The sequence below is a fragment of the Grus americana genome, chromosome 20 (genome assembly GCF_028858705.1).
Source record: "Grus americana isolate bGruAme1 chromosome 20, bGruAme1.mat, whole genome shotgun sequence".
NCBI classification, from domain to species: Eukaryota; Metazoa; Chordata; class Aves; order Gruiformes; family Gruidae; genus Grus; species Grus americana.
This window is the reverse complement of record NC_072871.1, coordinates 8503225-8529364: the sequence shown is the minus strand read 5'-3', so window position 1 is coordinate 8529364 and position 26140 is coordinate 8503225. Positions and strand designations below refer to the sequence as shown.

Below are 26140 nucleotides of genomic sequence, written 5' to 3'. Positions count from 1 at the left end.
CTACTGGGAAAGCAATGTTGTATGGAGCAAAGCCCCTTTCTCCTAATGTAGCAATTTGTCATATTAAGTCATTTAATAATAATTGAATCCCCTTGATTAATCTCCTAGAATTAGCCAGTTGCATTTTGAGCAATTAGGGTTAATTACTGCCTCATTTGGCAGGATAGAGCCCCTGTAATTATTTCATGAACAAGATTAGGAAGTGTTCCTGTGCAGCAGATACATTCATGGCATCTTGGAGCACATGTTAGAATTTGTAATGACATAGTTAAGTGTAATTAGTAGCTAATAATCTATGTTCTGCTGTTATGCTGATGCTGAGTGGGCTCATTTTGCTGTATGGACATTGTTCAGTGAAACCTCCCCTCAACTCTGTTAATATCCCAGTTGTGTTAATGGAGGTCTCCGAGTATATTAACTGTTCTGAGAATGATCTAGTTTGGAATTAGGGTTGCAGAAAGACTTTCTTTGGTCTTGCTATTAAAATGATAATAAAAAAAAGTTGAATAACAAAAACATACAGTATACCAGAGAACAGGGGAAAAAAAAATGCTTCTCTGCAAATTCAGTTTAGAAATTAACAAAAATTGTACTATTTAGAGGGCAGGTCACCTTACATTGATGGCATGATATGATTGCATATCACATATTTCTGATTTTCCATTTTGCAGGAACATAATTATATATAACTTTCAATTTTCTGCTACCTATTACCTGGAACAATCCAAAATTACATCAGTTCTTTCCTCTGAAGGTATAAGCAATGCAGACATGCTATATAATAGCTTGTGGAAGAGAAAGATATTTGGGAAGGAAAAAATGACCAAATGTGTCTTACAAGAGTCATGAATGGCAGGGATAAAAGGTTAAGCAGAAAAAACAGAACTTGAGCTTTTAGAGTCTCAAATGAGGAGGGTTTTTGTGTGGAACAGCCCTCTCTTCCTTCCAGCCCTTGCATTCAAAACTACTGTGTCACCCCCCAAAAGACAGAGCAACAGTGTGCTCCTCTAGTAGAAACTTTTCCTGTGATTATGCTACTTCCTAAAGCTTTTTTTTTTTCATTTTGACAGAGGTGTTATTTCTGTTTTATAACTAGTTACTATAGAGCTATGAGTAAGTGGACTTTTCTTTCTGCTTTACTATAGTTTAGTACGAAGATGACACTTTTGAGTAATGCTTCATATTTAGAAGTTTTCTAATCAGAGTAAGTGAATATATATAAGCATAAAAAAGGCCCAATAAAGTCACAGTTTAGCTGCTGGCTCCCTTACCTGCCCAGCATTACCCTGATGAAGTTCATCAGCAAGAGACAGAACACTTTTCTAGTAATGTTCCGGAGTGAAAGTGTCAATTATTTAAGCCTCCAGATTACCCGGTGTTTATAGCAGTAAGCAATAAAAGTTATTTAGGAGTAAATCAGTGATACAAAAATAGAGTTATCATTTTGACTTAGTTTTTGTACTATATAAACATCATAACCCACTTTTTAACAGTCCTTTTATAAACTCACACAGCAGCAGAGGTGTTTGTGGTAGTTTAATTTTAGTCTGCAAGTTGAAGGTGGATTCAAACTGGTCATCTAGCAGCAAAGACTTCAATTTTATTGTTCTCTGAAATGCTTAGGTTATTTCTATACTAATATTAATTTCTTTGTAAATACCACCTTAGTCTGCTACCTTCAAGCTGGTATTTCTTTCTTTGTCATAAGCTAGTACAAATATCCGCTGATAGGGATGTTAAAACTTTGAAGTTCAAGCCAAATTCTTCAGCAAACCTTAAATTCTATGTAATGGGTCAGGTTAAGGATATTCTATGATTGTGTAGTCTAGTTCTGAAGCTGCAAATTGGAAAACCTGATGTATTCTTCAATAAATACTTGACTACATGTTTGAGGATAATCCATATTTTAAAAGTTCCCTCATTTCTTGTGAGCTTAGAAGTTCTTTTTTTAATCAATCTGTTCTAATGTGTTCTCATAAATTCACACTGGAATTTCAACCTCAAAGTATGCAAGATTCTTTTCAGGTAGGCATTATTGAATGGAGATGGGTGTATAATTTGGGACATCATAAAGAGGTTTGAAACACTGATGTTGATAGTAAATCATTGCTTATAATGTATACGTGTTCAACTGGAGGGGCTGAAGCTTCCCCATCTACTACTGCAGATGTCTTTTAAAGGTGAAATTAGTTTACGGTAAATGTCATACAGATGAAGTATGCACTTTAGAAGCAAGGAAACCATTGCTTTAAAATTAATGATGCATTGCAAATATCAGAAAAAACTTATATCCAGCATAATGATAATTAAAATTCAGGTCAGAAGTGTATGACTTAGTCGGGCTAAATTTTTTAATGAGATTTCAGAAAATTAATTGGGCGAGTATGTTTTTACTCTTCTAAAGAATATTTCATTTCATGGCTCTACAGGAAAAATGCTTTTACTGGCCTCTAAAGATTGAAGTGCCTGACTATTTAACTGTTGGTTAACCAATCTTTAACAATTTTTAGGTTGATTACAACTAATCAAAATGTCTTGTGACCTTATAGCCATTTGTGCAGAATGATGACTAATGCTGGTTTTCCACATGCCAATCAGACAGCAGTAAAACAACTGACTTTATTACTAATTAACATTAACACTCTGGGTTTATATATTGTGCAATTAGCAGAGAATATTCCCCTTTTTTCTGCTCATTCAGGCTTATTTTTTTCCCCTGTGCCTCTGGGAGAAGCAGTTGTGCAGGCATTGCTCTGCAGCATGTTAGTATTTTACTGATACTTTTGTCTTCAGTCTCTCAGTACTCTTTTGCCTGAAATCTTGGGTGAGAGGCTGCAGGAAAGGCTGCTTTGACAGTTTTCTCAGGACTGTTTGGGTTTTCCCTACCCCTTAAATAATTACGAAGAGGTAAATTTATTGGCCAAACATTAATTGTTCTGGAGATTGAAAGTCTTTCTACGGAACAGTTTATTTTTCTTATTCTTCCTTATCCCAAAAGACAAATTCTGAGCTGTACAACTACTCATTTAAAAAAATCTGTTCAAGTTATGTAGCTGTCTTACCTGCACATGGTTGTAGCAGTGTTTGAAGGATTTTGGGGAAATTGTATCAATTTTCCAACCTAATGATTCTGTGAAATATCCAGTTGTAAATTTTGGCATGTTTATACTCTTGTATGCTCAGAGGGTCATCTCTGGTAGCACTCACTCTGACAGACATCCCTGAAAATGTGGAAGCATGAGTAGAAACCACATCCTATCATCAAAGAGCAAGTACATAGCAAGGAACTTTTCTAATACTGTTATCCTCTATATTTGCCTGGTTGTTTTATAATCTGGTATATAGAGACTCCTATTAATCTTTAAGTTTCTTATCCTTGCAGCATATCCACTCAGGTGCATACAAGGTAATATATCTGAAGCTTTTATTTAATTAGATTTTTTTAGTATTATAAAACCTTACTAATTCTGTTTTGCAGAAAATCTTGTAATGCCTCAAAACTTGAGGCTGAAAGCCTTCCAGCAAACTCCTCCATGAAGTATTGTGACGCAGCTGTGTTGCGTACTTTTGCCAGCTTTGAAATTTTTGCTCTCGCATCAGTGATTACATCTAAAAGAGACCATGTATGCCAGAGATGTTGTCCAGAATAGCTTGTTCTTGGATTAATATCTGCATTTCTTCTTAAAAATGAATAGCCTCTTTATTTGAATGAGGAATTAATTGACTTTAGTCTTTGGCTTTTTTTTTTTAATGGAGTAGTAGAAGAATGAGACTTCGTTGTGTGGATAAAGAGAACAGCCTTTGTCTCAAAACTAGTTCTTCCCAGACTGTCCCCTTCCTACAGCTGCCCTGGGAACAGAAGTGTGCAAACAGCCCGATTTTCATGGTATCTTTAGAGGTCCAGTGGTTGGGGGGGTTTATCTTTTTTTTTTCTGCCTGTCCCTGCACACCCCCCCCCTTTTTTTTTTTTTTTTTTTTTTTTTTTTTTTTAAATTTAAGCTCCATCATTGACTTTGAAACCTGTTCTGCAGAAAGAGTGGCTTGGCTTTCCTGTATTCATGCAGACCTGAAACATTCACTGAGCCTGAATCAGTCCTGAAAATGAGGAAATCTATTTCTGATGAACGGGTTTGAAGATGATGGTGGTATCTGATTTTACACACAATTTATATCTCTGTATTAAAACAGAGATTTGCAGAAATAAAGATCGTGGTTTATTTGAATGAATAGGTCTTGGTTCTTTGACAGCTTTATGAAAATTGTAGTGGTTAAATGTGGAAGGACTTGGAAAAAAATGGAGTTCCCCTTGTCAAAAGTTATGAAGTAAATGAAATGTTTGTAAGGCCAGACTATAGGGATGATATTCTGAGGAGGCAGATATTTCTTAGGTATTCTAAATGTGTCTTTGTAACAGTATTTAGAAGAGTTGCCTGCTTACGTTCAAGTACAGTAAAACCTAAGAGGAGGTTAGTTTTAAACAGAGATATGGGAAAATGGACTGCCGTCATCAATAGGGAGCTTTCTGGTAAGGTTTGGTCTAACCTGAGCATGCTCTCTAGTCTATACCATAATCAACATCTTCTAGCCTGTATGAAAGCTCCATTATTTTAATTAGGTCTGATAGGTTGTGATAGCAAATGCAAATCTAGGTCATTGCATATGTAAATGTGCAGCTGTAGTCCTGGAGGATGCCAGAACATATCAGCTAAGGTGTCCAGTCATCACCCAGCATTAACTCCAGCATGGCAAGCAGACTTTATGTGCTAACCATGTGAAAGTGGTTGGGACGGACACACACACCCTGTCACTTGCCTAACACTTATTTATATTTTCAAGTTAAGTTGCTAGATATTTCTTGGCATATGCTTAAAATATTAATTTACACTAAACACACTTGGTATAAACACACAATTGAATGATTTATGAAGGGCAAATGGATACCATCTTTGATTGCAGCATGGGTTTCTTCCTTAAAAAGAAAGTTTAGTCATAGTTGCTTCATAAAATCTCGTTAAAACTACTACCTTTATTGTGAATGTTAACTCCAAGTTAGAAAAACTTTCACTCAAACTTTCTTACTCCTTGAGAAGAGCGTGGCTTAGGAGGCACACATTCATGGTTAAGAAAATGCTTTGATTCCTTTATATTTTTTAATTAGGACAAAGTGGTTTGTAATTTTATATACCAACACCTTTGTTTAGGCTGGGTAAAGCGATTTGGCTGGACAGCTCAATCAATTTGCTTAGTAGCTCAAATGTAAAAACGTTGGGAAACAGAGATGTTCCTGGTTAGTCACACCACATTGAACGAATACTTGTGTTCAGACCTTCTTCTGGCGATTTCGTCACACAAAAAAATGCATGTAAACAAATGTTTCCATAGTGCTCCCTGGAATGAGATGAGTATTCCTGTATTACTGCAATGTATATTGATGAGTATTACTGTTTATGAAATCCCTGCAAAGAGGGATTACAACCAATTTAAACTGAGAAAGCTGCAGGGGCTGATTACCTTGAATATTGGCTTGTCTGGTTTCATGTTGCCTTACTTTGTCGATAATTTAGTAACTTAAAGGGGAATGTATGTAAACAATAAAGCAGTGTTGTCTTAACATTCTGCTCTTTATCTGATGACCCAAAAGCTACCTTTTTCCTCATCAGTGGAAGGATACTCCCATTTTAGTGTATAGTATACACTGCAAAACTTAGAGAAATCCTGAATCTTCATTTTAATGTTACTGTGCTGTGTTACAGCTTGTAAGCACAGTATAACTTCAAGCACAGCATAAGTACTGAGAGTGACCTTCCTTTGCTGGCTGACACAAACCCCAGCGATGGTGCTGTGTGGTAAGGTGGGCAGCGGCTTCTTCCAGTGGATCGGGGACACTAACGGGATCTTAAAAAGGGAAATGCTCCCTGGACTGTTTAAAGGAAATACTTGATGAAAGTAGTTTCTTATTTCTGAGTGACTCGCTTTCATCAATAACTGCAAATTCTAATGCAGCCTTCTTATTTGTGTAGGTTATTGTTCATGAAGTAAAATTTTTGTTGTGTTGGCTTTAGCCTAGACAAATGAAACCCATTTCTCATAGCATGAGAATATTTAAATGCTCATGGTGACAGATAGAAAAATTTACCTGTGCCCTTGGCATTTCAAAAATAATTATTTGAAGTGTCGTTTCATCTGAAAACAAGTGGGTTTGCTCTTTTAGGGAACATAAACAGAGAAAGCCGATGATCATGATGGCCTGGAGTTGAATTTCCAGTTATGTGCCTACTTGAATTAGCAGGCATTGGATGGACGTTGTGCTATTGCATTTTTGTCTTCTCTAGAGTTCATAACCGTCTGAGGTTTTCAGTTCAGCAACAGTCCTCTCTCTTCATAACCACAGAGCTTTACCCTCAGTAGGGTCTCAACGGCTGACGCAGGGCACTGGTGGGGAAGTGCTGGGCAAGCTCCAGCAGCAAACAGCCTTTCACTGCCAGAGCCGTGAGGGGGAAGATGACGGTAAAAAGACCTGACAGTCTTTTCACTGTCTGGTCTGTGACATACATCTGCATCTCTGTATCATCAGCATTTATAAAACATAATCCTTTTTCTTGAGTATGCCTGCAGTAGAATAGCTTTTGTGGTGGGGGTTTCTCCTGTGTTTGTTGTGATAAGGATGCTGTAAAGGTGACACTTTTCAAACTAGCTTGTCTTGGTTGATTGATGCAGTTTGCGGGTCAGAAATTACTATTTAGGGGACTTTATTGGTGCATTTTCTTAAAAAACATTGAATTTTACAACTTTGTTTACAAAACCTCTGCCAAATAACTGTGATTGTAGTTCAGAGTTGTACAGACACCTTGCAGTCTGGAAGCTTTTTGAAATGTCTGATACTATTTATTGTTGGTTGAACAGCAGTTGTTTTTGGACTTCTTTTCTTTGCAAGAGAAATAAACTTATTTACTCATCAAAATAAATATACACTGTAAGAGTTCCTCAGTGTCTTGTATGTAGTGTTGGCAAAAGATGCAGGACTGAAAGCATTACCTGCATTTTAAATCTTACTTCCAGCCCCACCCTCTTGGATTAGAAAATGGCAGTGGTAGCAATAGTTGTCTCTTTAACACATCCAGCCCTCCTGGCCTGCTCTCCTGGATGCTTGTGCTGGGACTGTCTGCTAAAGATCCAGCTGTGAGCAATGGCAGTGTCCCTGGGAAGCTCTCCCCCAACTTCTGTTGTGTACTTGTCTTTTTGTGCGTTTTGATGGGAACTCTGAAATAGCTCAAGATGCTGAAGCTTAAAAATATTCTACTTGGTGTGCATGGCAACTCCAAGTAATTAATTTTCATAATTTCATTTTTAAACATTGGTTGGCAGTCATGTTAATTACAGAAGAGAGCAGAATGGCTCTAGGGAGCAATTCCTAGTCCATGGAGTGCATAATCCTCGTTATGCTGTGTCTACCTGCCTGCCTGGGTATTTACCTGAGCCTGCTCAGAAGTAGGCATCAGCATCTCCCAAGTGACACAAGCAGGCAAAGTTGATGAGAGGGTGTGTAACTAGGGAGACAGTAGTTTGGGACTAATTAATTACCTACATGGAAAGCAAGACTTTATTTCTTTTTTTTTAAAAAGTCATTTAACTTAATTCAGCCTATGTTATTAATACATTTACTAGGAATTAATGCATTTATAGTCAGAATTATCTATAGACTGATCAGCCTAGATTAAATTCTTGGCCATCAGAGACGAGAGCAAGAGGGTGTGCACGCTTGGTGATCTTAACTGTGCTGTACATTTTTGGTAGCCGTTACTAGTTTTACACTTTGGTTTGTTAATACTGTAACACGAGTCTCTGCCATTACGTGTGCACGCTTGAGGCTGTATGCTGCACTTTTATATCACGACTGCTCTGGTACAGTATTGTCTGAAGGGGACAAGGAAAATTGAAGGTGGTAAAAGGAAAGCCAGACCACTCCGTTGTCCATTGTATGCCAAATCAACCCCAAATTTCTTTGTCGTTCTTGCTGAGCAGTCCTTACTGTGAGGAATTTATCCTCCTGAATACGATTAGTCATAGAAAACACTAGTTTGTGGTCATAAAGAAGGCAGATTGGGAATGCAATTTCATGTTTTTACATCACTTGTTCATTGATTTTGTTTCTTTTGACTTGAACAGAGGCATTTAACGTCGTACCCCTATCGCTGCACGTTGGCAGATTTTCAGATAGAGAAAAAGATTGGGCGAGGACAATTCAGCGAAGTTTACAAAGCAACTTGTCTTCTGGACAGAAAACCTGTGGCATTAAAGAAAGTTCAGGTGAGCATTTAACTTCAAAGTCTTAGTGTTTAGCACATAGAATGGGAACATTTTAAGTGTCCACACAGATTACTTTGAGTCAGATACCTCTTTCAGTGTTCCTTTGTCAGCAGTAATAATGCAATAAAATGGTTTATAAATGCATAGTTTAAGGTTTGAGAGTACTGGATCATCTGGTTTGATATTTTTACATTAAAAACCCTAACACTTTGCTTGCTTGTTTTCAGGTGGGGTTTTTAACTTTATTATTTCAAGATAAGGAGTAAAGAATAATGCTTCTGAAGGTCTCAAGGCCATTTTACAACTACCGTGCTCAGTTTACATCCGGATATAAGAGACTAAGTGGCCGCACCATGCTCCTGCCTGCCCCGCAGTTGCATCCCCTGTGTCATCGTCTCCATACAGCCCGTATATCCATGTGGGACCCTGTTTCCATTTTGTGCAGTGTATTTGCACTGCATGGTCCTTATCCCTCCTATTCTTGGAGTAGGTTTATGTTTCTAAATCAGAATTGCGTAGCAGTAGTGCAATTTCATATTTATTTTTAATTTCACCTTTTACTTTATCAAAAGAGTTCACTCAATCATTATTAAATGCGTGTGAAAGAACAAGGCCCTGATGGCCACAGTCATACAGCAAGGAAACTGCCAGCTCAGCACAGACAAACCGCGAGAACACAAGAGCACGGAAGGGAAAAACGCCTGGGCTTGCTGAGGGAGGTTTAGAAGAATTTCTGAAAAACTTTCATGCAAGCAGTATAGATCTGTAACTTGGCTTCAAGTATTGTGCAGTGTTCAAAACAGCATTTTGCTTGAAGAAATTTGCCTTTTATCCTTCAACAGATCCTTTACACTCTTGTTTCTAATAACTTACTCTGATTATTACAGAATTAATATTAATCCTCAATATTGTTGTTAATTATTACAGAGAAATCTGTGGAAGCTGTATCTCTAAAAGAAAAAAGTAAACATTTTATCTTCTATTTACCATGTGAAATTAATGGTAACTAAACCAACTATGTTTTGAAAATCACGATAGCAAATTCACAAACTAGTATCTTTATTTTTCATGCTGCTTGGAATATTGCCTACAGGTTCTAAAATTAATTTTACCCTCCTGCTAGCCCTTTAGTGGTTTCAAAATAAAGAAAACATTGATCTTGCTTTGATCTAGGGATTGTGTGTACACTCATTATGGTACAGGATATACAGATAGGGGGAGAAAAGACCAATTTATTGTTAAAAAATAAAAATTTTTTTTGTTGTTTCATTTTCATCTTCTGTGTTTTTGTCTTTGAAGATTTTTGAAATGATGGATGCCAAGGCTAGGCAAGATTGCATTAAAGAAATTGACCTCTTGAAGGTAAGAATTTTTATAAAACTTTTTTCCTTTTTTGCTTTGAGAAAAGAATGGGGAGGGACTGTTTATCAAGGAGTGTAGTGACAGGACAAGGGGTAATGGATTTAAGCTGAAGGAGGGTCGATTTAGATTAGATGTTAGAAAGAAATTCTTTACTGTTAGAGTGGTGAGGCACTGGAGCAGGCTGCCCAGAGAGGTTGTGGATGCCCCATCCCTGGAAGTGTTCAAGGCCAGGTTGGATGAGGCTTTGGGCAATGTGGTCTAGTGGAGCGTGTCCCTGTCTGTAGCGGGGGGGGGTGGAACTACATGATCTTTAAGGCCCCTTCCAACCCAAACCATTCTATGATTCTATGAATTGTTTTTGGGTTGGCAAGTCATTTACCTTTATGGCAAATAGAGCTTATATAGCACACACAATGGTCTGAATAGACTGTGCTTTCTTTTGCAAGCTAGAATGCCTACATGATGCAAGAGTTTTGTCTTGAAGCTTAATTTTATTGACTTTTCTGCCTATAGTCTAAGGAATCTATTAAAAAAAAAAAAATCTTCCTGTCATTTAAAAACTGCACCAGTACTCCTCTTTGAGAGACACATGTAAATTCTGCCCTTTGTGTGTTTTGGTTTGTTTGTCACTTTAAAATAAACTAATTAATGAACTAGCTAAATGGGAAAACAGTTTTGCATGTTCGTGTCGTGTATGTATATGCACATGTATTGCACGTGAAAAGTGGTAGTCTAGATAAAAAGCAATCTCTGGTTTCAGAGCGTTTAAGTGATTAAACCAACTAGTGATTTACTTGCATCTCAGTAATTTATTTCAAAATGTTGGTAGAAAATATATGTGCATTGCACTTTAAATATCCATTTTAAGTAAATGCAACAGATTGTAGAAGGCTACAACTTTAGTCAAATTTAATTTTAAAGTATTAAATAATTCATTTTGTAGATGTGACTAGGTATTTCTATGTAAATTGTCGATTTATATTCATGCAGTTGGAGACAAAGCTTGAGTCTGCTAGACTGTAGCAAAGGCATACAGGATAAACATGAAGATAGCAGTTTGTGTAAACGTGATCCAGTTGCTTAACCATCATGGAGAAAAATAATGCCATTATTAACATTCAAAAAGAGAATTTGTGATATTTTTGGGTTCTATGTAATCTAAGCAGTTTTGTCTTGGACTCTGGTTATGGAAGATGTCATAAACTTGCATAGGCTTCATTCAGAGCAGAATGTGCAAATTTATTAGAATCAAAGGAAAATGGAACTGAAACGCCAGATGCCCAGAGGCAGTGTCCCTTCCTGCGGGAAGCTCCCCAAGAAGCAGATCGCAACCCGGGGTTATTGTAGCAGCAGAGTTGTGAAAGTGAATACGATACATTGAGCTAAATAGGGTTGATAAAATTGGATTGTCTTGCACAATGTTTTATAGAAGACTAGGAAGCACTCTAAATTCATTTAGTTGGGGTGAAGGGAGGAGCAGGAGTAGTTGCTGACAGTCTACAGAAACATATTAATATGCTGTTTATTATGCAAAACATTACTGTGCTGGGAGTTTAATTATTATTTATTGTTGAATGTCAGCAAATTTTCCTGTTTGGACAGTTGTGTAGCACCATCCAAGGAATCTGAAGTCTGAGTATGTTAAAAGGTCAGTTTGATGAATCCTGTTGTATTACAGATGCAAAGGGGATAGATTTCTTAATATTGCCTATAGCTGACTGCCTTCAAATGACTACTAGTTTTCAAGTCAGAGCCAACTAAATGCATTGAATTTATCCAAGAGGCGTGTAGCTCAGCTTCTGAGATCAGCAAATAATAAGTAAATAGTAATCAGAGTTGAAGTTGCCACCTTTGGAGCCACGTTACTGATGCTGTTCTGGTCGGCAGGTTTGCTAACCCAGCGCAGGCTGTTCCCCAGGGCAGCCGGGCAGAGGTACTCAAGGTTTGTCTGGAGGGTTGGTGTGTCAGCATCAGCAGCTGGACTGCACGTTGCTCCATGCCCTAAGACTAGTTACTTGTCAAATCGATGTATCTGCAACCCATCATTTGCTAATTGGTTGCTCCCATGCTGCCTGTTCTCACAGCTTCATAGAAATAACTGAAGGTCCGTGTGGGGATGTGCTGGGGTGGTCGTGAGAAGTCCGAGCTGCTGCATCAGAGCAGGACACAAGTCTCTTCGCAGGGCTGGGCGGCGGATGTTACCGTTTATGCAGAATGGCCCGTACCGTTTCCGTGAAAGTAGGAAAAAGTTTTAAAAGTGAGGCTTGACTTCTTGCTGCGGAGTGCACATGATCTTTGGCCTGGCTTTTTAAAAAATTTCAGGGGGTTTCTTGTTCTGTTGTGAGCTTTACACATTTTCATTTCCTTTAGAATAGTGTGTGTGCAGCTTCAGGAAAGTAGGGCAAGTGTATTTTTCTCAAATGAATGACTTATTCTCAGTAACTTTAATTTCAGCATTTTTAGTGTCATATTAAAAGATAAAATACCTTTCACTTTCTAAATTTATCAATTAACGTAATTGTTCTGGTGTCTAGAAAGTGTGAAGTGTGTAAGAACCCAATTCAGCACAGTATTTCAGAGTCTGTTTAAATCTTGCTCAACTTCTTTTCATCACTCTGTGGAAGTACGTCTGCCTTGCAATTGTCTTGTGTCTGGCCATGTAATATGGGATATTCATATTTTTAAAACTTTCTTGCTACTTTTAAACTCCAGTGTCTAGTATGAAGGATTGATAGACTATTACTACAACGTCATGCTGCAAGAGACTGTCTGTCTTTGTTGTTTTTATTTTTCATGTAGACCATTGAGGTATTTGTTGAAGGAATTGCACAGACTTGCTATAGTCCATCCTTGTCAAAATAATACTTTGTTGTTTTTTTGATCAGACTTCTATGTGACCATGGAAACAAAGAGGGGTTTTGTGACTTGTAAATGAATTATAATTATTTGAAATTTAACAGAAGCCAGACAAAATTGTATATTACTGTCAGTCTAATTCTGGCTAAAAGGTTTAGGTAAAGCAACTCAATGATGTGGCTGTAATCAGCATTTGGGCTGCCAGCACCCACTCGCTCATTTAGAGGTGGCTTACCCTTCCGCGTGCCTCTTGCTGATGGTGCTGCTGTGCATACGCATCAGGCATTAATGGCCATCAAACTTTTAGGATGTGTTAAAGAAACAGGAAATGTCATTAACCCAAGCTAAAGTATTTGTAATGTTTTGTGCATTTAAGGATTTGTGAGAATGAATATACTTTCCTTCTGAGAAAAGAAAATTCAGGTAGCCTTTTCCATGCCACCTGAATATACAATAGTTATATTAAAAAACCCACAACAACAAACCCTAGAGTCAATATATTTATTTAAAATAAGTTTGACAAAAGGAAGAGTGGAGAATGAAAGCTTGGCTTGTCCAGAGTGGTATACCTGGCTGTTGTGGGAAAACAGAGTTCAAAGGTCAGTAAAATAAATTGTAGAAAAAATGTATACTTCTGTGTTCACACCTCGAAAAGGTCATGGGCAGTCTGTGGTGTTTTCCAGCAGAGGAGAGTCCAGTAAGGCTCCTTCTAGAGCACTCATCCCTCTGCTTACCTTTGGCAGAGGATGCTGTCAGCTTCTGCCGCTGAAATGGGAGTCCTCGGAGATCTGCTCAGCAAAAGAGCTACCACAGAAGTTATGGCATGGGTGTTTTGTTTGCTTTTAATTTTATATGACTTCATTGTAGTAGAAGAAATGTTCCTCTTTAGATCTAATGAGTTTCTTTAAATCAATACAAACCGTCAGTAAAAGTGTGCACAGACACACACAAAAAATATTTAAATTCTTTATGTTGGTTAAGCAATGCTTGATTCTGAGTAAGTTGGGCTTTGTTATACACAATAAACTAAGTAAAGGCTGGGATGCAGGACAGGAAAAATATTAGTGTAGCAGCTCTCCCAACAATGTGTGGTCATCGTTCCCCGTTACAGTTGTAGTATTTTGATGTTGTGTTTTATTGGCATGTGGTGCTGAGGCGTAGGAAAAGGCTTGTTTGCCTGCTTGATCCCCCCCATGCCTTTGGGAACTCGGGAGAGCGTTCCCATCAGAACATCCTAAAGAGGACAGAAGGTCTCCCATAACCGCAAGAGCAGCGTGCAGTACCCAGGCATCGACATGCCAGGGTAGACAGTGCCTTGGGGGAGAAGGACACCCCGATGTGCATTCTGTGTGTGATTTTTTTGGGGCCTTTTTCACTGGAATTTTGATTTTTGATTGATGTACCTGAGAGCAGACATTTAAAAGAAATTTCAGCAGAAATGGTGGGCGGTGACATTTATTTATTTATTTAAGGCTTGCTCTTGTGGGAATGGTCTTCTCCTGATGCCTGCACATGGATCCCATTAACGCTAATGCGCGTTAGTGTCGAGGCATTGCAAAGGAGAATCTATCCCCTAATGTGCATGCGGAGAGGAGTGATTAGCATGATGGATCATAACAGTGTTTCTTTTGGCTTTGTAACCCCTGGAATAGACAGGTTGAGTCACAGCTGTTTAGTAGATGAAATGCTCACTTTGGTAGTTTCTAAATTTACTGCATTTCTAAGAGCACAAGAGAAAGATAATCGAATGCAGAATGAGCAAGAGTGAACAGAGACCTAGATACTACACTATTTTCTAAGCAACTACAGTTTTCCACTTTAAGAAATTCAGACATAAAATATTAAACCATAAATTTTAATTTGTTGAGCTTGTTTCTTAATTTAGTCCTGTGAGTAAAGTGTAACAATCTGAGCAGATACAATTTTTAAAGAAACATAGAAGGAAATAAAATTAATATATCGGTTGCGAATATAAGAAAAAGCTATATTGAAATGAAAAAAAAAGTAATTAGTGAATATGTGAGCATAAATAGTCAGATAAATAAACTGCTGTGTGAAATTTGTGCATTATTTTGCTCCATCAAAGTTTTAATTTAATTCTGTTCTTCTAAGGGGCAAAGAGACCTCAAGGAGTACTGTAATCAAGTTAGTTTTTTTCTTTATATTTAATGGGGGGGGGGCGGGAATCAGTTATTGCTTAACAAAGTTTCTTTCAGGACATAGCCTTTTCTCTTGTAAACTCAGAAAATACTTAAAAGCAGTTTCACCCTATTTTGGGCCGTATTGCTCTTTAGTCAAGGCAATTTTATTATGCTGTGCTTGCAGTAAATGATATTTCTTACAGGATTTTTGTCTATAATAACCCAGAGTACAGTTTGTAATTGCGCCTATTGCAAACTGTTTTGCATAATGATTACAAAAATGGTACAGGTATTGTATCTTGGAGTTGTTGTTACTACAGCATTATAAATTTTCTTCTTGCATTCCCTCTTTCGGCAGCAACTGAACCACCCCAATATAATTAAGTATTTGGATTCTTTTATTGAAGACAATGAACTTAACATTGTCCTGGAGCTGGCTGATGCTGGTGATCTCTCCCAGATGATTAAGGTAAGGATGTGGCAGTGCTAGAGGTGCTACAAACTTTCAGGATTAGGCAGAGATGCGAGATGGTGAGGGTAAGCAGATCGGTGCTAGAAGCACTTTTATTCTTCTCTTGTGGTTTTGCACGCCCACAGGGTGCTTCCAGAGCCTAAAGCAAAGTGTCTGGTGGCAGTTTAAATACCTGTGCCTAGCTGTGCCGCCTGCTTCGGGTCGCTGCTTCGGAAGGTAGCAGGCTTCTCTGATTTGGTGGGGACATGTGAGTTATTTGCAAGGCTGATTTATCCAGTCTGTGATTGATGGGGACATTTAATTATTGTTAGTTTCACTGTTCACATATAGCCTGTCTGCCACTCTGAAGACATTCAAGAAAGTATATTGACTTTCTTTGCAATGGGGATTTAGGTTTGAGACAATGTTTCAAGTACTTGCTCTTCTCTTATGTTGCTCTTAGGAATACTTGTATTGCTGCAAACCAGCTTTAGTTAAGCTGTTACCACCTGCTTTTATATTTTCTTTGACATGTTAATCTTTAGACATACATCCCTTGTGAGAACAGATGTGTTATATCATGTTTGTTAGCACTCTCAACCTTCTCTCCATGTTTTACCTGCTTTTTTTTGCCATCATTATTCTGTAATTATCATAAATGAATGTTTGGAAAGTTCTCCTCCTCCTTGTTGTCACAGTTAAAATATCTTATTAACAAATTTGTTTTCTTTGCCAGCAGAGCTATGAGGCACTAGGCCAAAGGCTGTCAAACAAGTTACCCATTTAGTCCATAGTCAGTGGCTAAATTTGCAGTACCCGTGAAAATCTGCTCCATCTCACGGGAGTGTCCCCCTGGGGAGTGAGCTGGGAATAGGCAGTTGGCAGAGCCGCTCCTGGGGAGAGCCCCAAAATTCCAGATACGGCCTTAGTCCGTAGCCGCTTAATACAGGAGCGATGGTCAGAGCTGCCCCGAGCCCAAGGGACGAGCCGGCAGTGACCAAAGCTGCACGTGCCGGCTGGTGCCACCACCTCAAGTGCGTGGTGACTCGTGCCAAAGGCGACCGCGTCCTGCAGCCGCGGGTGTCAGGCTCTGGGTTGTGGAGACAGGGCTGGTGGTCCTCCCTGGGGAGAGCTCGTCTGTATTTTGATCTTCTGCTGTTTTCTTCTGGCTTCTTGTGTGTTTTACCCCGTTCCCAACAGATCCTGGGAGACTTGGAGTCGATCTCAGGCTGTTTGTAGTTGCAGTTAAAGATGGGGAAAAAAAGTGAGGATCGTGAGAGCAGGAGTTAGGGCTGTGATCATCCTGGGGTGTGCAAGTGTTTGGCTTGATTTTTTTTAAATCTTACCTTATAAAAAGTTTTACCTCTATAATTGTGAGATATCATCATATGAAATACTTGCATTTTTTCGTCATTTACAGTTTTTAGTTTAAAATGTTCCCTACTGATAAATATGTTCATTTATCTATCAGGGTTTGCTATTTAATTTTTTAAAATTCCTTTTTATGTCATAAATAGGAGATACATTTTCCCAAATGTAATTTGTAGATTCTTTGGTTGATAACTTGAACAGCACTGTAACTTGTGTTCTTCCTGCCAGCCTCCCCAGTCTGGTCTGTTTTCCCACATGTTTATCACAGGCACGAAGAAGATGCACTAGGTTTTTTCAAGGTCATATAAATGATTTTTTCCATTGGTGCAAATCTTGGAATTCCTTTTTTTTTTAATAGAGGAAAAAAACCCTAAAACCAAGAGGGAACAAAAGCCTCCCCCTATCTATAGCTTTAACGGCAGAAGTGGAGTTTGCCTGCCACCCCTCTGCGTCACCCCCACACCCCACTGGCCCTTGGGAATTTAAGCTTATGTGAGGATTTTCAGTTTTGGCGAGGTGGTAGGAACAGCAGTAACAACACTCTGAAGGTGCGAGAGTGATAAAAACAGGGACTGTCTTTGTCACGCCCCTGATGCCTGCATTATTTATGAGGTATTGTAAAGCTGATGTAAGGGAGTGCTGCAGGATAACCCACTGGAGAGTTGGGACTCTCTTGTAAATGTCAGGTGAATCTTATTGGACATGACATTTAGAAAATTATCACTTGTGGTCTTGCATATCTGCTCTTAAATGCTTTAATGAGAATTAAATAATTTTATTGTGTATATAACACTTTATCCCTCACCCTCTGTAATTCCTCTGTGCTCTCTATCAAGTTTTGGTTTGAAACTGTTGCAGTCTGTCAGATTTACTGCCTGGGGAATTGCACGGTTGTGCCCCTTCACAGCTGATCTGCAAAAGAAAATTTGCCATTACTTGAGTCAAACACGAACCAGTAACAGCATTTCACATAAAATATAAAATGTGACAACGGACATCAGATGTCTGTGCTGAGAGGAAAAAGCACAAGATGCAGAAAGGGACAACAACCAATTCCTTCCTTTTTTCTTGCTCTTGCATGCTGCTGATGGAAATTCTCAAGGGTGCAGTGCAAAAGAAATGCAGTTGTAGTGTGCTAGAATGGTGTACAGCGTTTCAGAGATAGTCATTATCCAATGACACCTTGTATATCAAAGGAGGAGGATAAATCTTAAACCTCTGGAACCGTACTGTAAGTGTATTTTGTTAATGCGCTGGTTGAAGAACTGGCTCCGTATCTAGCACAGGAAGGAGCAATGAGAAGTCAGGGACCAATAATCCGAAGTAGTGCAATTTTGGGATGCCTTAGAGGAGGCGGTCACGCTTTGCATGTGACGTACATGGCTGTCATCCATTTCTGAAATGGAGAAAGAGTAGTTGAGGATATGTAATGTTTAGCCTTCACTGAAGTGTGCAGCTGGTTATTTATTCCTGTAACAAGTTGCTTGGGAAGAAGACTTGTATTCCAGAGAACCATCACCACGCTGCACTCCTTCATATTGTGTGCGTTCTGCCTACAATTGTTTTATTTGAGAGCTGTTAGTGCCCAGAGGTCCACTGGATCCGGACTTTGCTATGCTTGGTGCTGCATAAATGCACACAAAACGGTCTTTTTCCAGATCTGTGTCTCTCTCGATCAGGAGTGTCTTTCTGTCTCACTAGAGATAGCTCGGTTAATTTAGTATTCCTATTATGCATGAAATAGAATATATTATTCTACCTGATCACAGATGAAACATGGATACTTTACTGGTGCTCTGGCCATCTTTTTAAAAGGAGAAACAGATTACCTTATCGTTGTTAATAGACTGTACAATAATGAATGTTTACAAGTTTTTTTAATGATCTTTTGTTACTTAAGGCAAAATATTTGAGACAGTTGTTGTTTTGAGGCATTAAATATGTTTTGCAAGGTAATTAAGGAGATTAATGCTAATTATAATTGGTGTCCATTCAAAAATGTCAAACCTATTTAAGCATATTTTTCATAATAGTTGTTAATTAGTGAACTGCATTGAAGTTTACATACAGAGAGATGGAGTTAAAAGCTAATCAGAAGAAAAGTCATGCTGCTGCAGATCTGGAAGACATGAGCAACCTGCAGCTCACTAACACAAGTCCAGGAAAGAGTCAAATATGTTGCTTTTTCACTGATCTTTTATTTATTTCCTCCCACAGTATTTTAAAAAGCAGAAACGGTTAATCCCGGAAAGGACAGTGTGGAAATATTTTGTGCAGTTATGCAGTGCAGTTGAACACATGCACTCCCGCAGGGTGATGCACAGAGGTAACATTAATTCAGTCTCTTTTCACTGAATAATAATATAATGTTCCAATTAGTAAGCGCCTGCATTCAAAAACAATTATGCTGATGTTCAGCCAATGCATGTTTAGAGAGGCTGGAGCTTGCAAGATGGATTTCTCCTTCTGTCTCTTTGCCTCATTGTTAAAGGATTCAGTCTGAAGTGAGTGTGGTATTAGGAAGATGAGCTGCTTTGTATTCCAGACACTGATATTAAGTAGAAGTGTCAAACTTGCCATTAGAAAAGTGTCAGAAGTAAAATGCTGAGACTACTGGATACAGCGAACTCTAAGAAATAGTCTTCATTATATTAGCTGTGACCTTAGAGAGTTTAGAAGAGTGTTTCTTGTCTTGCGAGCTTTTTCTGAAATATTAATACAAATATGTCCCACACTCTCATAACCTGTTCTCCATTTTCATTAATGATTTTTGAATGTCTTGTCTTAGAACTCTTTGTAACTTTGAGCTCTATCCAAAAATTATGTTGCTTCTTTCAGTGTAAATGAAATGCTTTGTGAAGGACTTGACCCAGGAAATGCAAATACCCCAAAGGCACCAATACCAGTCTCTGCTGCTTGTTATTTCCTTGATTCTTTGAAGTAGTGAATTCTTCACTTTTTTTTCCCAGCAACGTGATACCATTTTTGCTCCTTTATACGTCCCCTGATGGAGTTTATCAGTTGTACCTGAATTAGGTCTGTAATTGGTGGCTGAAATTCGGAGCCTCACACATTTAGTCTGGTTCAACATGAGGAAAGAGCCTCGCTAACTCAATCCTGACATGACTGCTTGGGAAACTGGGGTTCTAGTAGTTTTTACACTCCATGAACAAACTGGGCTGTATAGAGCCCAGAATTTATGTGTATGTAGGACAATATTTTGCCCTTGGTGTGAGGGGACCATGGCGGGCAGTACAGTTTCCTCTAGAAAATGATCATTTCCAAAGAGAAGCAGACTTACTTTGATTTCCATCAGTTAAAGAGGTTGCCTCTATTCTGTTGTGGTGTTTCCTACATTTTCCCTCATTGGTATTTCTTGTGCTCTGATTTTTGTGTATGTGCAGAGCTTGAAGTCTTGGAAGATTCAGCCTATCAAAGCTATAAAGAAACACGGTTCTGCTCGAGCCTCTTTTGTACAGAGAGTGCTCCAGGCTATGTTTCTATTGCAGTATTAGAACCAAATAACCTTTTGTGGCTTTGACCTTTTACCTTTTTCTTCTTGCAGACATAAAACCAGCCAACGTGTTTATAACAGCCACAGGGGTGGTGAAGCTGGGAGATCTTGGATTAGGCCGTTTTTTTAGTTCTAAAACCACTGCAGCACATTCCTTAGGTAAGATGGTACTGGTACAGTTGTCAGCTGTGATATTCAAAAGAAGTGGTGTCTGTCCTCTTACTGTGACAGAAGCTTGATACAGTGGATGCATACTGTGTTTTCTACAACATGTATTTTAAATACTCTTCATATGAAATTAATAGGTATTTTTTTGTTTTAAAACTCCAGTTGATTTTTTTTTTCTGGAAGGTCTGGCCTGGTAAGTGCGTGATTTACAGCAAACGTAACAAATGCAGCTTTCCCACTCTAAATAGCACATTTGCCTGCACTCTGCTTACTGGAATTAGATGTTACACCCCCAGCATCTGTAGCGGGTGCTGGCCGGCAGTCTTACCCTGCACAGGGGTTGTGACCCTTGTCTGAGGTGAGGGCACTGTTCAAAGCCCTCACAGCTCATCCGTTCCAAAAAGGGACTTCACTTGAAACTCAGCTTAGGCTTTAAAGATCCACATTTTCTTAATGTTTTCCATATACTTCAAGGTTGTTTTCGTGCTCTTCTGTTGGTGCAGCTAATTGTTCTTGCCAAAGCATAGTACCTTGCTTTTTTCTTACTGGATTGTATCCAGACTCTCCTACTTGGGATCACTTTGATTTATTTATTTTTTTCTGTACTCTGCTGTGCTTTGGTTCATCCAAGCTTCTTGTTATCTGCAAAGGCAATAGTGTTGTCAAGGTCCCCTGTGTTAATGCGTGTGTTGCACAGAACTAGAGCTATCAGCTGTCTTGCAGGACTTCTCTTGAAGTAGCCTTCTACTTTGACAGGAAACTGTTGTTCTGACCAATTTTGCATTTGTTAAGTAGTTTAATTTAGGCAGATATAACAGTTTGCTTATAAGTGAAGTTTATATGAGCCTTTGATAAGAGTATTGAAGTTATAATACATCTGTTGCTTCTGTTTCCCTCCCTCTGAAGTCTCTTACCTTATCATGGAAAAAAATTCTATTGTTTGTCATGATGTTCTGTGGACCAGTTGTAATGATGATGATTGGTTTCTTGTTCTCCTTTCTGTGTTTTACAAGTCCAGCATTTTCCTGGGAACTGAAATTAAGTTGATTGGTTTAGAGCATCTGGGTTCCTCTCTCCTTCATTTTTACCATTAGCACTAATTACAATGCTATAGAAAAGTGTACGGTATGTACAGTTCATTAAGTCTTACAATATAAAGTATTTCATAATTGTCTGTAACCTTTGAGAGGTGGCCGATTTTTCCATTTTTATTAATGGGTCTCAATATTTTGAGTCACAAAGGTACTTCTGTGTTACAGCAGTGAAGGAATTTGGGCTTTTAGTGCAGCATGTAAGCTCTTTTACATTTAGCATGCTCAGTTGATTTTGGAACACGAGATGGTTTTGTTTTAGTACTTGTCTTTGTGCAATTTCCTCCACTGAGTGTGGGTCTTACTCAATTGTTTCTTATGTGTACAAGCTTAATTTATAATACTCATCAACAGCACCGGGGCTTCTCAGTGCATGAGAAAGGAAGACATATGCCTTATTTTGTGTGTGCTTAAAAAAAAAAGAGGCATTTCTATAGTTTACTTCCATAAAATACTAGGAGATTTCACTTTGCATCAAAAGCTGTCCTAGGATATATACACACTATACTTAATAGATTAAAATAAATCCTCTTCACAGAAAGTTACAATCACATCATCTGAACAGGCAAAAATATGATCACGTCTAATTATATGATCTTATCTAGTTTGACTGCTGCACTTATTATATTAATGAGAATAAATTGGGGCTTGGAATCTGGCTGCACATGTAAGCCAAGCTTGTGACCTTTACCAGGGTTGCTGTCTCTTAATTGAGAAAGCTCGTGTAGGAAGAGTTAAGCCTCTTCTGCACAAACCTTGCCCTTCCTCAAATCAGCAGCATCCTGGAAACAGGTGAATAACGTGCAAAATGCTAAAGGAGTAGCAGCAAGCGATAATAGAGATAGTGTGTTGTGTTGTGGGAGGGATGGGCACACCACCCTTTCCAGTGGTTCTTGTATCCAAGTAAAAACATTTTTACAATCAAAAAATATGCAGACTTGAAGCTTTTTTTTGGTAATTTGCCAGACATATAGGTCTTGTAGCAGCAGGAAATCTACTGATCTTGGTTTTGGTTTAATTAAGACATTTGTTTAAGTAGCTGTGAGTGATGAATACCCTGCAAACTGGAGCGTGGTACCCATGCGGACCCAGGCTGCGATGCCGGGCACTTCCTGTAGCCGCGTTGCCCTGGCAACCGCCCTGAACCATCATTTCTCTGGCTGCTGACCCATGAATTGAATGCGCAGCTTATGCAAATATATTCATCTAATTTTTTTCTTTTGTTGTATTTGCTAGCATCAGACTGGCATAAAAGGGCATTAGGCAGTACCACGACCCGTCTGACAGGTGTACCACCGGGCTGCGGCAGTGTGGCTGCCGCCGTGTCAGGAATGGGAGCCGTAATTAGAGCAAGGAACAGAATGAACGTCAGATGAATTACCGGGCAGCAGATCATATTTGTCAGGAAGGATTGCATACATAAAAATTAAGTGACAGTACATGCCGGGGTAATGAAAGAAAAATGAAAGATTTGCCCATACACGGCTCGTGAGATGCAGGCGAGCGCCTTGCTCGGAGCAATGGCAGGATGCCTGACCGGCAGCGTGGCCGGTTGGGAGCATCGCTGGGGCAGCGGGCGACCGGGAGACATGGAAAGCCCCGGCCCCTGGAAAACCTCCACGGGCAGACCTGCAAGAGGGGAAATGTGGATGCCTCCTGTCTCACGAAGTAATAAAACCGGTATGGGAAAGGCAGCAGTGTTGTGGGATGGGTGATAAACACCAGAAACCTGCTGGAGGGTGTGGGTGAATTCACTGGGTGGCACCTCTGCTGCTGCTTTTCCTTTTCCCTCTATGACTTGGGAGAGAAGACAGGAGATATTTTTCCATAGGGGAGTTCTTCATGCACACACTTTACCAGAAAACTCCCATGTTTTAAAGGTAATGAGTGTAGCTAAGGTGAATATTACTACTACTTGTTACAACATGGTGGCTTACCATCCTTCCTTCCCATATTTAAGCTCCTCTGCAGCAGAAGCTCCAGGATTTGGTTTAATGGAGATAGACTCGCATATCACAGAAACTTCATTTTATTGCCAGGCATAGGAGGGAACAGTGGGGACAATTCAGTATGAAGTGAGGAGGAATGCTTTTTCTTTTTTTTTTTTTTTCAGTGCTGCTTACTGTTTTCTTGAAAAACTCTTACAGCCTGTTCTTTTGCATTTTATAATGTGAGCATTTTACTACAGCCATAGACTTTTTTCCTTTCTTTTGTTTGTATGGGTTGTTGTTTGGTTTTGGGTTTTTTTTCCCCAGAGGATACCTGTTTGACAGGCTGTTTCACTACAGAAAATTACTATACTTAACCCAGGGCTTTGCACCCAGTAATGATGAAATTCCATTTGGATGCTGGAGTTCAGGTGTGTGACACCATGCAGTTTGGGCTGACTTTGTACTACTGGTGTGTGACGTCCCTTTCATTCAAGATTTAATAGGGCTAGGACTATTTTTTTTGGGTCTGTTTTTAATGTTTGATTGTGTCCGTTATTTATTTTGTTGATCTCTGAGGAGGGCATCCAGAGGAATATCTTGTAAGTTAATGCTATTCTAACATGCTTGTTAGAAAGTTTAAGTTGCTAATGTTGCTATAAAACCTAATTAGTCATAAGACAAAAATTATAAATATCAGAGCATATTTAAAAACTGCATAGACTTTGGAAAACTTAACAGCAAGCTAGTAGACTTTGTTTTACTGGGAACTGTAATAAATAGAGAGAATTTCCATTAATATTAAAATAGATAACTTTATTATGAACTGGTATAATGCCCATTTTTAGACAAATGAACTTGGCATTATCCAAAGCTTCTGATTGGCTTTACATTTTGAAGAAAAAGAAGGGGAGGGAAAAAAAAAAAAACCAAAAAAGACACACCCCCCCACCCCCCCACCCCCCAACAATTTTACACAGAATAGGCTTGTTTTGGAGCAGATGATTTATTATTTATTCTTGGACAAGAATAAACTTGGAGCAGATTTTCCTTTTGGGGGATGCACACAAGTCAAAGCTTCCCAGTCTAGAACATGCAAATAGCTGTGAATTGGAGTACGTGGGGTGTTACACGTTCCTTCTGGTTTCTTGTTGGATACGAGGGCAAGCAGGGAGTAACTACAGTCATGAGAAGAGCTCTCTTTAGAAATGGACTATTTGTCTTTTTTTTTTCCTTTTTTCTTTTGCTTGCCAAACCAATTTGTCATGTGAAACAAAATCACAGTACTTCAAGGGGCTATTGAGCAGTACTTGCTAAGAAAAAATGGACACAAGAAATTAACTTAAAATTTCAATAGCCAATATTCTGTGCATTTTGAGAAACTTTGGCCTTTTGGTCTGTGCCTGTAGTACAGTATTTGTGGAAGAAAAGATTGCTGCAGAATTACTGCAGGTATTTTGTACTACCTACATGTGAAAACAAAAGCTATAAGGACTTTGGTAGGGTTGTGTATGTAATTAAATACTAATAAGAAAAAAATAGCTTAGAGCAACAGGTTTTGTAAAAAGAGGTGCAATATTATATGCACAAAGTATTTATTCTCTTTTGTAAGAGAACAGTAGATTAAATTTTTTTTCTTCTGGTTTTTTTCTCCTTTTTTTCCTTCCTCGAAACAATTAGTGGGAGTACATCACCCTGAGATTTGAAGGAATTTAAAGTATATTTTAGTGCCTTTGACCACTGTTTCACTTTAATTCCCAAAAGTTGAGCTAATTCCCAAATTCTCCTTCTGGGAAAAGACCTCAGCCTTTTTGTTGGAAATAACACCCCAAGCAATGCAAACATTTAGAAACAGGTACTTGTGAGCTAGGTTCCTTTTAAATAACGCTGTACGCTTTTCTTGGTAACCTACAAGCATGTCTGGAGAGAGGAGACAGATGTGAGTTGTGGACTTTCATTTTCAAGCAGAATTGCTTCCCTGCTGTGTTTGCATCACCAGATAGTATTAAAACATACTAAAATATTTTTCTCAGCTGTATGTATGTTCATGGAATATGTAATAGTGTGTCGTACACATTAAAGCTAAGCTAATAGTTCTGGAAATAATTATTATTTTAAAGACTGGATGTGTGTTTTTTACTCATGGATGGCATCTCAGGTTTTTGAGCATAGTTCTTTGACTTTTTAATTTGTAACGAACATGTTTCAAAAATCACAAGTATTTCAAAACATTGCAAAGTTTTTGTTTTGACAGGAGTGGAACATCTCTAGAATGAAGGAAGGCTTTAATCAGTATTACCCCTTTGAGGCCCACGTTGTGCTCTGATATCTCTTGGTTTGAAACTGGGAATACTCTGTAAAGATACAATAAAGGTCAGAATTTGTTAGGTTCTTTCATATTCAGAACTCTGTTCCCTGCTGTGAGAAAGAAAAGTGATAGATTCAGAAACACTGTTCGGCTCAGTATTAAAGATTAGCTGGAAGGTGCTGGTGAAGGCGGAACAATAAAAGCATTCCTTATCACTTGTTCTTCTTGTACTTGGTGGCCAAATATAGCTATGGAGTTTGATTAATTTCAAAAGATGCTCATTTTTTATAGCCTTTTAAAAAACCCAACATACAGAGCCCATTAAAATATTTGGAAATATTCTGCACTGATTTCAGTCAAATGATAATCTGTTTAAAGGTGCAAGAGGCTGCTGCTGCTGCAGGAGCCTGGTCTGTGGAACATTAAATTCAGTGAATGAGGCTCTTGGTAGAGCCTCCTAAAAGTACAAATCGGATTTTCTCTTGTTTCTGCCTGTGTGCAGCTAAGGTAGAGCATTTCACGGGAAGTACTGATCCCTGGCTGAACTGTATTTGCACAGGGAGAAGCTCTGTATAGAAAATAATGATTGTGTGTGTGATTGTACTAATAACTTTCACAACAAAACTCCTCTGATTCAAGCTGA

General features: G+C 38.7%; 1 protein-coding gene across 6 annotated transcripts in view; it reads left to right on the top strand.

Annotated features, from left to right (window-relative positions):
* Positions 1-26140, top strand: part of NEK6 (NIMA related kinase 6) — a 69172-nt gene that overhangs the window by 26555 nt on the left and 16477 nt on the right. For all 6 annotated transcript variants that reach the window (XM_054848939.1, XM_054848938.1, XM_054848937.1 and 3 more), the window contains exons 3-7: positions 8167-8307; positions 9607-9669; positions 15025-15135; positions 18706-18814; positions 20054-20161. In XM_054848939.1, the coding sequence (XP_054704914.1) occupies positions 8167-8307; positions 9607-9669; positions 15025-15135; positions 18706-18814; positions 20054-20161 (532 nt within the window). The remainder of the gene's footprint in view (positions 1-8166; positions 8308-9606; positions 9670-15024; positions 15136-18705; positions 18815-20053; positions 20162-26140) is intronic.